The sequence below is a fragment of the Limanda limanda genome, chromosome 16 (assembly GCF_963576545.1).
Source record: "Limanda limanda chromosome 16, fLimLim1.1, whole genome shotgun sequence".
In the NCBI taxonomy this organism is placed as follows: Eukaryota; Metazoa; Chordata; class Actinopteri; order Pleuronectiformes; family Pleuronectidae; genus Limanda; species Limanda limanda.
The window spans coordinates 5,557,457-5,572,571 of NC_083651.1; the positions used below are offsets into that span (position 1 = coordinate 5,557,457).

The 15,115-nt window shown below is 42.1% G+C and overlaps 1 protein-coding gene and 1 pseudogene across 1 annotated transcript; one reads left to right on the forward strand and one right to left on the reverse strand.

Moving 5' to 3' along the window:
* Positions 1-2,067: 2,067 nt before the first annotated feature.
* On the forward strand, positions 2,068-9,913 carry LOC133022046 (alpha-tectorin-like; annotated as a pseudogene).
* A 3,914-nt stretch (positions 9,914-13,827) lies between these two features.
* On the reverse strand, positions 13,828-14,995 carry LOC133021853 (trace amine-associated receptor 13c-like). The gene is made up of 2 exons (XM_061088855.1): positions 14,826-14,995; positions 13,828-14,641 (listed from the first exon to the last, which is right to left on the reverse strand). Exons 1-2 carry the CDS (start codon positions 14,993-14,995, stop codon positions 13,828-13,830), a joined length of 984 nt encoding a protein of 327 aa, XP_060944838.1.
* Between the last annotated feature and the right edge of the window lie 120 nt (positions 14,996-15,115).

Sequence of the window (15,115 nt, forward strand, 5' to 3'; positions counted from 1 at the left end):
TCTCCAGCGGAAGTTGGAGATTTTCAAAGTGGATCTCCAAGAGAACTTTACACATATTCCAGCAATGAAGCAAATTCAGGGTGAGAGAGAGATATTTGTTGAGTTCATAGACAAACTGATTGGAAACTTCAATGATTGTTTTGATGACTTCAGCCTGGCAGAGCAGCTCCTCCTTATGTTCACATAAGTTGCGAATCCGCATTCTCAACACTTAACATCATAAAGGCCAAATACCGTTCAAGAAGGACATTCTTTACATTTACATTCCTGTTTGAGAACAACCCTGAGGCATCCAGGTCCACATGAAGCACTTTACGTTTGTCTTTGAGTATGTTTCATCTTGGATTGTTAAAAGGAATGTGGGCCTATATGCAAATTCAAAGACAGAATGTTTATTGTGTTTTGTTTAATGTTTGACTAGAATAGGCATTATATTTTTGCCAGTTTGTATTTTTTCGCCAGTTTGTGTTTGATTTTGTATTGTTACTAAAGCAAACTTGTGCAATAAAAATGTTAATTCAGATGAATTAGTCAGAGCCCATTTTTGTATGTCTCTAATTATCCGGACCCCAGAAGGGGAGGAGGGTTGATGTCTGGACCTCTTGCAATTTTAGTTGAAGACCCCTGTTATACAGTATGTCAGTGCTGTGACAGGCCCCCCCCCCCCCCATTTAATCATCATGTAGTTGTTCTCTGGGTTCCGCCCACACTTTAAAGACACTCAGAATACACGTGGAATAGATATTAAAATGTTTACAGACCAATCTGGGCCGTTTACAATAGAAATGTATCCACAACACTGTAAAACGTGTCTCCACTTCCTCCTACAAACATCCCCCTAAAATATCTTGCAAAGAAACGATGCCATCTAAGTCACAGACGGCTGAGACTGTCTCGTAATTGATGGAGTGCCTGTGCATATCAGCAAGAGGAAGTTGAGATGTGTCGTCCATCTTCATTTTATTTTTCTTCAACAATATGTTTATTGAGTTTTCAACATGACACAAATTTACAGAGAATAAAGCATAATAACAAATACATAAAAAGTGTCCATCTGAAGACGGGTTGTGTCACAGCGGCGGGACCAGACTGTCCCATTTCAAAGGCTCCGTCAAAGGCTGCAACACATGCGTCCTCTGATCCCAGAGAAGCAAAGGGTCCAAGAAAGGTTATTTCAGACATTTGAATTGTCATTAAAGAAGAAGTCTGCGCTGTCTGGAGTTTGCATGTTCTCTAAGTCTCAGGTGCTTTTCTGTCCCCAGAATCAAATCTAAACAGGGAGAAGCAGAGATCATCGTTCAAAGCAAAGCTGAAGACTTTACTGCGTTTGCCACGGCCTTTTGTTGAATCCACTTGTTGAAGGCGGAGGTGGTCTTCGTGGGTCGGGTAGACTGTGTTCTCCAAAGATAGCTCCTGAATAAAAAACACAGTTCACATCCCTGACACACACATGGAGACCTACCAACACATGTCACGTGTCAGGATTTGCATACATCTTGGAGTTTCTGTGCGTGTCTGCATGTGTGCGTTTGTGTGAAGTTATGCAAAGCGGTAACTTTTTTTGCTTTTCTGTCCCCAGAATCAAAACTAAACAGGGAGAAGCAGAGATCATCGTTCAAAGCAATGCTGAAGACTTTACTGCGTTTGCCACGGCCTTTTGTTGAATCCACTTATCCATCCACCACCCCCCCACCCCCCCATGAAAAAGGTAATGAAGGATGCTTTTTGGACTGGTTGGTACGGTGGTGCAGTGGTTGTTACTGTGGGATCACAACAACGTTCTGGGTTCGAACATGGTGGCTGACAAAGGAGCATTTAATCATCATGTAGTTGTTCTCTGGGTTCCGCCGACACTTTAAAGACATGCAGAATATACGTGGAATAGATATTAAAATGTTTACAGACCAATCTGGGCCGTTTACAATAGAAATGTATCCACAATACTGTAAAAACGTGTAGTTTGAGTCATATTACTGTTTGAATACTGTGTTGAATCATATTACTGATGAATAGTTGGAGCACATGCTCATTAAGTCTCTCTGCTCCTTCAGGAGGAATCTTTGAACGATGTCTTTGATGAGCTTGACACCTGAACAATGTCAGCTTGTCATCGCAGTCTCCATCTGTGACTCTCAGATAATTACACAGTGTACGGAGGCTGGAATGTTCCGTGACAGAAGCCAGTTTGACCAGAAGGAGAATGTGCTCACTGGACTGAGGATAAAAGAAGTGAACAGAGACAGTGTCAGACCGAGACCTGAGTCGTCCACACAGACGGACGAGGGAGCCAATCAGTCCGAAGGTGAAACGTCTCCTTCAACACTAAGCTGCTGCACTTCAGTTCCTTCCACGGTAAGAACAACTGGAAACTTCTCCTCCTGTCAGATTCTATGAGTAATAATGACTTTTATGACAGGATACTTTTTATATGTACACATTTCTTTTCAAGATTTTTGGAATATAAATAAATAATTATTGTTAACTATAACAATTATTTGTGAAGCAGTTTTCCGTTTAAAAAATATATATATTTTAATCTTTCAGAATAAGTGATATTTGCACAACTGACAATACAAACATTTTAATAAAAAGGTTACTCACACCTTGTGCTTCTGTTTTTGGATAAGTGAGAAACGCTGTAGCTACGAGGTTCATCCACACGTTTGGATCGTTTTTGTTGTCAATTAAAATGTATATATTTATATATTTTTTGGATGGTCCAATAGATTGTGTTAAGAGTGTTAATGTCATTTAGTTGGAGGCTCGATGGTTGAAAGTTTAGTTCCCATGTGAGTTGTTCCCCTCTTGGTCTCTCCGACTGAATTCATCAAATAAAGAAGTTGGAAATCACGTCAGAAATGTATAAATGCAAACGTGTGGAATTTAGTTAGAATGTAGGAGTTGAGAATGGAACATGGAACAGTGACGGCCGATAAGCAGTTAAATGTTAGACCGCTGTGGTGATGCAAATGATGCTTGAAGCTGTAACAAGAGTGACTGGATTTACTTCACAGTGGAAGAGCGTCTATCACCTCAGGAGCTGTCAGGTAAAACATTTCAAGGATTTCAAAAATGCTTTCATACATGATTTGGGGGAAGAGGAGAAAAAGAAAAACAACACAATTTAAATACGTCCATTTTATACTTTTGCACAATTTTCAGTCTGGAAAAAGTTTAACGGAGACTTTACGAGTGTGTGTAACTGTGTTTCAGATCCCGATCGGCCGCCAGCATGTTCAACATATTATACCTGGCTGCACTCAGTGTGCTCGCAGGTGAGAGGTTACACAACTCACACACAACCACTCACTTCATTCACACAGACAAGATGTCGTTAGTAAGCCTCTTACAGATGAGCGACAAATTAATGAAGTAGAAAAGTGTTATGTGATGTTCTACCAGAATTAATATTAAAATCATTTTCATTTAGAGTATCCTAAAATCCCCAGTAAAATAAGAAACCTCCTGAAGAACTTGTAAAGGACGACAACCTGGAAACAGCTGGAGGACTTGTAGAACTTCCTCAGTGACCGATACAGATGTGTTTGAATTCAAAGGGACAATGAGAGCTGGACACGCTGAGAAGGTTTTAGTACCTTTAGCTGTTTGGTTGAGTTGAAGTGTGACAGTAAAGCATTTGGTGTCTCCTCACGCCATTACCTCCATGAAAGGGGTTTGTCACTGAGGCGCAATGAATCCTGGGATAAGTTGGGCTATAGGATGCATCCGGCCTTTCGCTCCTTTGATTCTCTGGGATGAAAGGACGCATTTAAAATAGCTCAGCAATGAGAAAGTCTATTTGCGCCACTGTGACGCAATCAGCTTTCAAATGGAAGCTCTGAAGGACGCAGCCTCTAAATTGAGACACATCTTTCAAACAGAGAAATGTAGCTACAAGATGTCAGACCTATACTTTGAAAATATGACCTCTTCTTTTATTTTTCTTAAATCATAAAACAAAAAATAAACCTTGACAAATTGACTCGTGAGACCTAAGTTTACTCTTAATGTAACAACAGATCCAACCAAAAACCACGTCTCTCAATATTTTCAGGTACGGCAACGACCCAGAGCTTTATCGGTTCAGCTGAATTGAACATCACGTCGTGCCCCATCACCTTCTATGGACAGAAATATGACAAAGTATATGTGAGTAATGAACAGTCACTGATTTTAATCAACCTACCAATTACGTTAATAACTTAATAATCAAATGTTTACAAGCTGACATGTTATTATTGATGTTTTGTCTTCTCCTGTCCAACAGGTGGGCTTCAATGCCAGCAGAGTGACATTTTGCTTCAATGGCCAATACGCATCTGGAATCAAGGACGACTGCATTCTGGTATCTGCAGGAGATACTGACAGAGGTGTCCTGATCAATGGCACCGTGTATATCCCGACTGGATCTGACTTCCATGCGATGCTACCGAACCTGAAATACGCTGGGACATGTGTCAACTCGATTACATTAAAAGACAGTACAGAAGCGCCGGTGAGAATCCGACGGGGACTTGTTCTAACCCGTGCTGTTTTCAGCTCTTCTGATTTTAAAAACATTTCTTTCCTGTGTTTTGTCTAAATTCTCTTCTCAGATTCTAATAATTGAACTTGGCAATTTTGAGCCACAAGCGGTTCTGGCACTCTCTACGTCAACTGGATACACTGCTTCTCATGTTGTGAGTAAATTAATCAGGAGAGTATGACGGGTATGAGTTAGTCATTGTTCTGTTGGTTGTGTTGAGTCTCTTGTTTAAATCCCAATTTATTAACAATATATCTGTCAAAGTCTTGGACGATTACTACACATCTGTGTACAAAACTTTTTTTTTTGGCACTTTCCAGGAAGCAGACGTGCAGGTCAATGGCACCACAGTCGCTTCACGGAAAGTCCTTACAAGTGAAACAAAAAAAACACCTGTCTTCACAGTCATAAGCGGTTGTAGACACTCTGGTGAGTAAACAAAATGTTTATAAAAATCCATTTTTTGACCTAGAAGCAAAAACCAAATGTTCTAAATCCCCATTATGCTTTCTTGAAACTTTGGTGATTTTTTAAACCACATAAACATAGTTTTCCTGAATTCTAGGCGTTGTTTATAAGACAAACACGACAGTTCGAGACCCAAGCATCTGCTCCACTGTTTCCTGTGATGCGAGTGGAGTTGCTGCTGTCAGTGTGTGTGGTCCCAAGGAGAAGTGCAATGGAAATGGCAGGTAACATCAAATTCCATAAGTTCTTCATGAGTTTCAGTCGTTACCAAACACTGACGGTGTTTTGTTCTGTTTCAATATGCTCCTCCGCCTCCATCAGCTGCATCTCAAACAACGTGTGCACCGTGATCGGCTCCACGGTCGTCGGTTTCGCTGGGCAAGTCCACGCTGTCCCGAACCGCTGTGGCTACACTCTGTTCAAGTCCACATCCATCCCCGGCTTCCAGGTGGTGGGCGTCTTCCAGGAGAGACGCCGGAAAGACGTCAGCTTTTTGAAACGTGTGATCCTGCAGCTGGCGGGAGCTCAAATCTCTCTGGAACAAGGGAGTCGAGCTCTGGTGAGTTACGCTCCATAGAACCCGCTGCTGCACAAAGAGCTGTTCACCTGTTTATTCAAAGTTTGGTGAAAGAACCCTGAACTGGAGAATCTGCTGATGTTGCTGTTGACTTGATCAACAGCCGCCGTTGATAAAGAGCGCGAGAGTTTATTAATTTAATATTGAATCGTATGACTGAATTGGACATAAGATGAACGGTTCTCTAGATATACGAGAGATTTCTGGAATCAGTAGACAGATGATTGTGATGCTTGTTTCTTTCTTTAATAATGAAAACCATGGTAACTATGATAAAAGTCAAAATTGGATTCAACATTTTGCACGTGGCCTTTTTTTTCTGACTTGTTGCTCCGCTGCTGTGGAGAAGCTTGACACCAGAGAGCTCAGACTCAACACCACAGCGACGGTGGTCGGTGGGTGGGAGCTCACCAAGGACCAGACTGGAGTGACGGCTAAGATGTCAGCCTCCAACTTCACAGTTTCTGTCCACTTCGATGGCTCCATCTCTCACATCCACTTGACAGGTACAATTTAAATCCTTGATTCTTGAGTAATTAGGCTGAAGGTGCCATGTTGGGGGTGAGGTATGGAGTCAAATTCATCTGCGCTGATCAGGCACCACAAACCCAACGAGAATCATATTTATATGACGTGGTATAGAGAGTGATATGAGTACTATTTAAAATACATGTACTTCTGTACTTGCATTTGATCTGTGAAACAAATAAAATGGCGTCATCTTCATAAAAGTGGACAAGAAGTGCTGATTGATAGGTTTATTTGATCACAACCATCTGCCATGTTTCTTGTAACTATTTTCTATTAATAACTGAGTCACAAGGCTGTTAAATGGTACATATCAAATACTTAAGATGATCTAATATGAGACGCTAATGCAAGGATCATTCCGTTCGATATTGATCTGCTCGTCACTATTTGAAGCCTTTGTTTTGCTCCACTTGCAAAGTTCATTGATCCGTCACGTTTTCCTTTCTGAAACTGGTCAGGGCCAAATGGACACGACGCACACGGGTTGTGTGGAAATTCCAGTCGCACTGTGAGTGAAGAGAAAGACTCCACACACAGTATCAGCGGGTGAGACCTCGAACACAACGTCCCACACCAGCCAAGTTGTAGCTTAGATAAAATGAACTGATCTGACGTTGCTTATTGCCCCACAGCTGTGACACGCAGTATAACGAGGCTGCGGACCCGACTATCAACTGCAGCACCTCAACTGACTGGTAAATGCAAACTGAACCAAGTTGTACTGAATCCTGGAATTAGACGAACTGGAGGTTTCTCTATCCATAACGTCGTGAAAACAAGAGCATCGTATTAGCATTAGCAGTATTTTAGCTTGAATGCAAGTTACTACACGTACCCTACCTACAGTTAGCTAGGTAGCTCCACCTTCGTGTGTGTATCCTCACCGGTTTCACAGAACATTTGCAGAACAGCTCACTTTAATTAAGATTTGCTAGATTGATGAGATGAAAGACAGGTGGGTTGATTTTAGAAAGAGCCACATAGATCAACAGCTGAGGATCGAGACCGAAACCTGTCTCTGAAGTGAAGGGTAACATTTCAACCAGGACGTTATACGAACTGTCATTGGAGACAAACGGAAAAGATGTTTGTCTTGTGCCATAGGAACGATCTAAATTATTAATGGGAGTCTTATTAGATTTTAATTTTGTGATATTGAATGATTGTATTTGTCTCTGTCCTGTCATATTTTATCTTGTTTTAACTTTTAAAGCACTTTGTAACTTTGAAAAGTAATTATTCTTTCTCCTCTGCATCACTATAACAGGTGTAACCTCCTGAAGCAGGCTCCCTTTACTGCCTGCAACATGCAACATGACCCAGAACCCTTCGTTACTGCCTGCACACAAACGCTGTGTAAATACCCTGGAGGGGATGGTCTCAAGTGCCAGTTCCTGGAGGCGTACGCCAGAGCCTGCAGCCTCTCCAACATCACAGTGGAGGAATGGAAGTCAGAGACCCGATGCTGTAAGGCTATGACTCAGTATCTTCTGTTTTATGGTTTAAATGAGACTATTTATCTCTATTTCAACATAAAGACAGGGTCCAGTTTCTCAGCAAATCTCAGCACTGAAACTGAAACATCACACGTTACAGGCCTGCTTGGTTGAATTAAACTCAAATACATTCACTCACATGTACTGACCTTTTCTTGTGAACCTTCTGGGAGACTGATCATTGTCTGAGATCAACACTTGTATCTGTGTGTGTTTGCAGCTGCTTTCTATCAGGGCTTCTGTCAGGACACGTTCTGCAGTGAGCACGAGTTCTGTGGGCAGAAGAACAACGGTGCAACCGGCTGCGTCTGCCGGGCCATGTTCGCCTCCAAGTACAACTCAACCAACTCCTTTGGTGAGTCGACTTTGACTCAACAGAGTCACATCTCTTTTTATCATTTGTCATAGATTTATGGAATAACTGGAATATCCATTGACCTCACTTTAGGAATTAGAAGATCTGAATAGATGATGTGTCCCCTGTCGTGGTCAGAAACCTCTTAATGAGGCCCTTTGTGTTTCATTGGCTTGCATGTTCAATTCCTTTGGCCCAATGAAGAGATTTGGCCCCAAATAATTCCAAACATGATGTAAATATATTTGTTAACAATCTTTTTCGTGCATGTAATAACATTAAGAAGTAATTCTAAAGAGACATGATATAAACTCTGGAAAGTGCCCGTTTGTCAGCCCCTGAAAAGATGTTCTTCAACGTTGAATTAACATCTGCATGTTCCTCCTTCCTGCTATTTGGACAAAAGCTAACTGATCTTTGTATGATGTCAGGAGAGCCAATGGTCTGCGAGTAGAACGCTGCTAAGCTGACTATGGCTAAATGTCTCTTGGAGGACAAAGGCATCGACTTCTCTGTCTTACATCTCAATGACGAGGCCTGCAAAGGTGAAATGGACAATGAGACCCACATGGTGACGTTCGGCTTCGACAGGAAGAAAACCTGTGGAACAGTGATCCTGGTGGGTTCCTCTCAGGAGAACAGTTAGTAACTGCTGCAGCCTTTAATGTTTACATGGAGGTGCAGTAACAATGTTTATCTCCGTGTGTCCCTACAGGCAAACAACAGCCAAATCCTCTACAAGAACACCATCGTGAACCGGAACAGCTCCATGTACGGCATTATCAACCGTCAGGACTCGGTTCATCTCGACTTCTCATGTCTCTACGATCAGCCGGACATCAGGACCTTTACCTTCACACTCAAAGACAGGTGTGTGCTGGGTGTACGGTTCCAGAGGTGACGCCTTTGAGAACCAAAAACTGAGCTTAACTTACTTTTAAAGAGAGGAAGACTGAACTGAACTCTGTCTTTGCCTTCCAGCTCCGTCACCAAGCAGATTACTTCTGGTAGATGGATTTACAATCTCACCATGACGGCCTACAAGGACCCTAACACCAAGGAAGCCTTACAACAAAGTACTGAAATGCAACTGGACGAGCCGTTGTGGGTGGAGCTGAACGCGGATGGGCTGGATGACAAAATGGTTGCTGTGGTGACGGACTCCTGCTGGGCGACCAACCAGCCCAGCCCGAACGGAAGCCTTAGATATGACCTCATCATCAAAGGGTGAGATCACAGACTGCATGACGATACGTATCCATTTCCTCCCACTGTGCAAACATGAAGCCAAAAATATCCCAGATCCCAGTGATTGTGGAGCAGGATCAAGGTCTCACTGATACATGAGCTCCACCAATCATGACCCAGCCTGAGAGGAAACTAGCCGAGTCTCACCCCGACCCGACAGAGATTCTGTTTTCACGGCACAAACCCAACCTCAGCCCAATGTTTGACCTGATCCAGATAGTTTGGCCTCACTTTTTTAGAGCTTTCATGTCATCTATCTTTAAATAGTCTATGGCTGAGACACACAAAGATGCTCGTGGGGAACATACCCCCTTCATGTCTGTTCTTCTGTCTGTTTGATTAGCTGCCCTAACCCCGCTGACTCCACGGTGAAGGTGAAGAACAACGGACAGGGAACATCCAACAGTTTCTACTTCAACACATTCAAGTTCTCTGCCAAGGATGGTGAGGTCTTCTTGCACTGCAGAGTGAAGCTGTGTGTCAAGAAGGGTAACAACTGCATCCCGGTAGGTCGACAGCTCCTGACTAGATCATATTAAGTTATATAAAGATGTATGAGTAGATATTTTGTATTGTTTTATCACCCTTTAAACTGAACTTCTGTCATTTGATTTCCTCAGAGTTGTGGCCCGGGTGCGAGAAGACGCAGGTCCATCATGTCAAAGTATGAGGATGAAAACCCTGCCTTCATCAAACTGGCCTGGACTTATTGAGTAAGTGCAATTCCTCTGCTGAATTCCATCTGTATAATTTCAAGATCAATGACTGACCATAACTTGGGTTTGGTTATTTTCTCAGGTTTCCATGGAGACTCGGAACGACCGAAGCTCAGGAAGAGTTATTGATCTTTCTACAGATCTATAATGGCACTTTTACATGAAGCAACCAGACGTCAAAGCCGATCCTCTCTAAGCTTTGAATACGTTGGGTCTTGATTTGGGGGTTTCTGGGTTGTCTTTTTCCTGTCGGGTGTAAATGATTTTCTGCAGCAGAGGTATGGAATATATCCTCAGCTGAATGTGTGAGCGGCTTCCTTAGTGCTCTACAGACTATACAAACTATAAAGAGTGGGCTATAAGGTTTTATATAGATGTGATGGTGACAGCGCCACCATGTGGGTTAGAGTTAGAGTCGATCCTCCTGTAGAGCTTTGGTATGATTTTGAAATCCAAGAAGATTTTCAACCTGTTTAGAATAAAAGTCAGGTTCATTTACCTTTATTATGAAAGTGTATAATCAATAAAGAGCATCAGTAGAATATAATGAGTTGTGTTTTCTGTTATGTTGTCATACCTTTCCATTGGTTGTGTGTCCATTTGTGAGGAGGCTGGTGCTACTACTCAATAGGTCAAGAGAGAACTCGTAACATTTTGGTGTGGATCCAGTTTTTTTCTTTAACATTACCACATAGCAAAATAGTTTTGCCTCAGATTTGACCTACGTCCCAGGCAACCCACATTCAGACCACATCCCACATGTAATGATGGCAGCTTGGCCGTTTGCCAGATCTGGGCCACAAGTGAACCATGGAAATACTGCATGTCTACCAAAGGTGGCCCCAAGTTGTTGTATATTTTGTATATTTCCTGCTTTTGAAATGTTCAAAGCTTGACAATTCATGGATTTTAATGAAAGGAATTTGAATCTAGCAGATTTAAATGCAGGTCCATGAGGGAACATTTGGACCTCGGTGGAGGAATGAACTTTAGTGACATTTCAGTTATTGTCCCTAATTTCTGTATAGTTATAAAATGTTTTATGAGTCAAATTCAAGTTAAACAGAAGTTTTACCAAACACACACACACACACATTGTGTTAATAAACCCCTGCAGGGCTCGCTGTGACCCATTAGCTCAACCTCTGTGGATGAGGACAGTTTCACACCTGCTTTCATTAGCGTCCCATAGTGACAGGACTGCAATCAGAGGCGTCACTGCACCACAACACAAAGTCAACATCAACACAAGATCAACTCATGATGCAACTATTGCTCTGTTCACCAACAGTTAACAAGTAAACTTTGGAGTTTGACTTCAACCACTACGCATCAACATGAACCTGACATGACCCATTGACCCAAATCACAAAGTAATCGACCTAAACTAACCTCTTGTGATATCAGCCTCACAAAGACGATACAACAGTTTAACAGACGTCTCTTTAACAGACTTAATAGTGAGGCGGGTATAGTTGAACCTTTTAGATGTCTACATGTGTGTGCAAGTCATCATGCAACATGTGGTCTATGACCGACTGAAGCAGAAACAACCACAGAAGCAGTTTCTTAGGCGTTAACATGATCAATTATTTAACCCACGACGGAATCTGAATCGTTTGTACAGGTTTGTAGCTGAGATCAGAGTGAAGGCCCAGTTTCATGATGGCCTGTAAATGGTTTGTATTCAAATTCATCTCGTCTCGATTGGGGTGGGGGGGCAAACAGGCGGTGTGGCTTGATGACAGCGATGTCTTAAAGCAAGGCTGTGTAATGTTTGCTGAGCAACAGCGCCCTCTGCTGCCACACACGGTGACTCCTTCTAGTTTTCATGTGGTGAAAAATCAAATCTATCAATTTGTCGAGTTCCTGAAACACAAGTGAACACTGGATATTACCCATGATCCTCTGCTTCCGGAACCAGCAGAGCTTTGGTAGCAAATCCACCAAACTCTGTCAAGAAGAATTCTTCATGTTTTTAAAGTTTCCTGCTGAATATTGGAGATAAACTCTGTTTTTTAATAACTTCTAAGTCTTCTTAACTGATCCACACTTCAGTGATGACAGTGCAGTGATAATAAAGTTCATAGAATGTCAATCAGTAGAGTTCAGACCTGCGCCGAGGCCCAACAGCTGGCTTATGAAATCACATTTAAATTCTCTATCCAGATGTTTACTTGGATCTGCACTAAATTGAACAGGCTCATGAATATCAATCTCTTTAACATATCTGATTTCTTTTAACGAGATCCTTGAATTATTCTCTGGGTAATCAAAGAAAGTGTTTAACAGACGTAATAGTGCGGGTATAGTTAAAAGTCAGGTTCCTTTACCTTTATTATGAAAGTGTATAATCAATAAAGAGCATCAGTAGAATATAATGAGTTGTGTTTTCTGTTATGTTGTCATACCTTTCCATTGGTTGTGTGTCCATTTGTGAGGAGGCTGGTGCTACTACTCAATAGGTCAAGAGAGAACTCGTAACATTTTGGTGTGGATCCAGTATTTTTCTTTAACATTACCAGATAGCAAAATAGTTTTGGCTCAGATTTGACCTACGTCCCACGCAGTGGTGGAATGTAACAAAGTATTTATACTTTGTTACTGTACTTAAGTAAATTTTTACGTATCTGTACTTTACTTAAGTAAAAATAATAGTGCATACTTTTTACTTTTACTCCGTTAGATTTTGCAGCTATTATCTATACTTCTACTCCGCTACATTTCTACAATATGAGTCGTTACTCGTTACATTTCATGAACACAGTTTCGCCAAAATGTTGCTGTGACGGAGCGGCTCCGCCAGCGCTCCACACAGTCACACACGCTAACACGCAGCCACACACACGCCAACAAACATTTCCACTCTTCCTGTAGTTGATCACTATCTAACCATCAGCTATTCTGTTCTATACCCGCCTCACTATTACGTCTGTTAAACACTTTCTTTGATTACCCAGAGAATAATTCAAGGATCTTGATGAAAGAAAGCAGATTTGTTAAAGAGACTGATATTCATCTGACACATGTGTGTGCAAGTCATCATGCAACATGTGGTCTTGGACCGACTGAAGCAGAAACAACCACAGAAGCAGTTTTGAGGCGTTAACATGATAAATGATTTCCCCCACGACGGAATCTGAATCGTTTGTACAGGTTTGTAGCTGAGATCAGAGTGAAGGCCAAGGAATTTCACTGCTCCGATGACACTGTCATTGGTGCATGTGACAAGAAACTTTGATTTGATTTGATTTGATTTGATTTCATGCAAAACATAATATTTATCCATGAATCAGGGAAATCTCTCCCTGTATTTCTGTGCTGTGTCAATTTGTATTGACTGTTACTGATTCTGCTTTACATTCCAGTACTTTATGAATCTTCTGTCTCTATATTCAATTTTGTATGTAAAAAAATTAGGAACAAAATTGACATTTATTTACTTTCACAATCAACAAAAGCAAGTCGCTATATAACTGTGCTTGTATTGGAGTAAACAAGTTTGCCTGTATTCTGAACTATTGCCTCTAATGCCAGTGGCTTCAATCTAGGAAGAAATATATAATAAAATACCCTTAAATGAAAAGCATGTATTAGTTAGAATCCTTTTTATTTATTTTTAGAAAATGTTTCAATGATTATTAACAAACTCCATCAATTACAAACTATAAGACCTGTGGGCTCATAGATCATTTATATATGTCACAATTGTACTTTCTCAAATACACCAGAGCAAATTTCTTGTATGTGTAAACCTGCTTGGCAATAAACCCATTTCTGACTTTATATTAAACATAAGACAACCACTAATGAAAAGGTTAATACACATATACAGAACCACAATGAGCAGAGATTTGTGCTTAAGAACATTATAACCTCTTTGCATGTTAGTTTCAAGACTCTGTGTGTCACTACAGTAATTTAATATCTCTGGAGCCGGGTTTCAGTATCTTCAGTGTGAGAATGAGTTTAATACATTTTCTGAACCAGGGGTAGAAGAAGGCGTAGATGACCGGGTTCAGACAGGAGTTAAAATGTGCCAGCCAGATCTCAACAGCTGCAGAAGAGGCATCGACCGACGTGTCTTCACCTGCCAGAGTGGGGAAGTAGTACGGACAGAAACAAATCAAAAACACAAGGACCACGATGCCCAGAGTCCTGGCTGCTTTCATCTCTGCTTTCTTCACAGTTCCAGTCCCTGAGCGCTGAGCTGCCACAACGTGAGACCTCATGGCTCGAGCCTGAGCCAGAGCCGCCACAAACACCCTCAGATACAGAACTATGATGACAGCGATGGGGATGATGAAGGTGAAGACGAGGTCAACGACTCCCGCGATGTAACTGATGACGACGACACACTCGCCTAAGCAGGAGTTGGACCTGCCTGGCTGCTGCAGGTGATCGTTCATCAGCAGAATCCTGTAGAAAACAGAGCAAACCCAACAGAAGCAAACACACACTTGAGCCCGTCTCTTGGTCACTCTGGTGGGGTAACACAGAGGGTCACAGATGGCGATGTAGCGGTCAAACGATATCAGCACCATGTTGGCCACCGAGGCCGAGGTGATCATGTAGTCGATGACGTAATACAGCGTGCACACAATGTCACCCAGAAACCAGCATTTCTCCACATAGATGATTTCAACCGGCATCAGCAGGACGCCGACGAAGAGGTCTGAGATGGCCAGGGAGAGGAGGAGGAGGTTGGTGGGAGTGTGGAGCTGCCTGGAGAAGAAGAATACCATCACTGTACTGTACTACACAGAAGTCATTTCATTAGGTACACCAGCATGAGTTTAAATGAAAGAAAGCAGCTATTATACACAGTAAAAAAGAAGTCTAATGTGCATGTGTGACAACATCTGTGAACCTGTGTTTAAAATACAACGTGTGGGAGGATGGTATCTGCCTGAAGTGGGAGATGGAGATGATGACGAGCAGGTTAAGAGCCACGGTGATGATGGAGATGGAGGAGAGCAGGACGTAGATCAGCATGGCCTGGGTGTAAGGGTGGCTGGGCTTCCTGCAGGAGTTGTTGAGTCGTGGGAAGCAGAGTTCGGCTCCATCCGGAGTCTCCATCGTCAGAGGAGAAGCTGCCGACTGCTCAAAGTCGTTCTCTCCAATCGTACACTCTTTTATCTCGCTCCTCCCGGTGCCTCCTTCATGCCAAAGCTCAATGGACACGTGGGGTCCTATGGA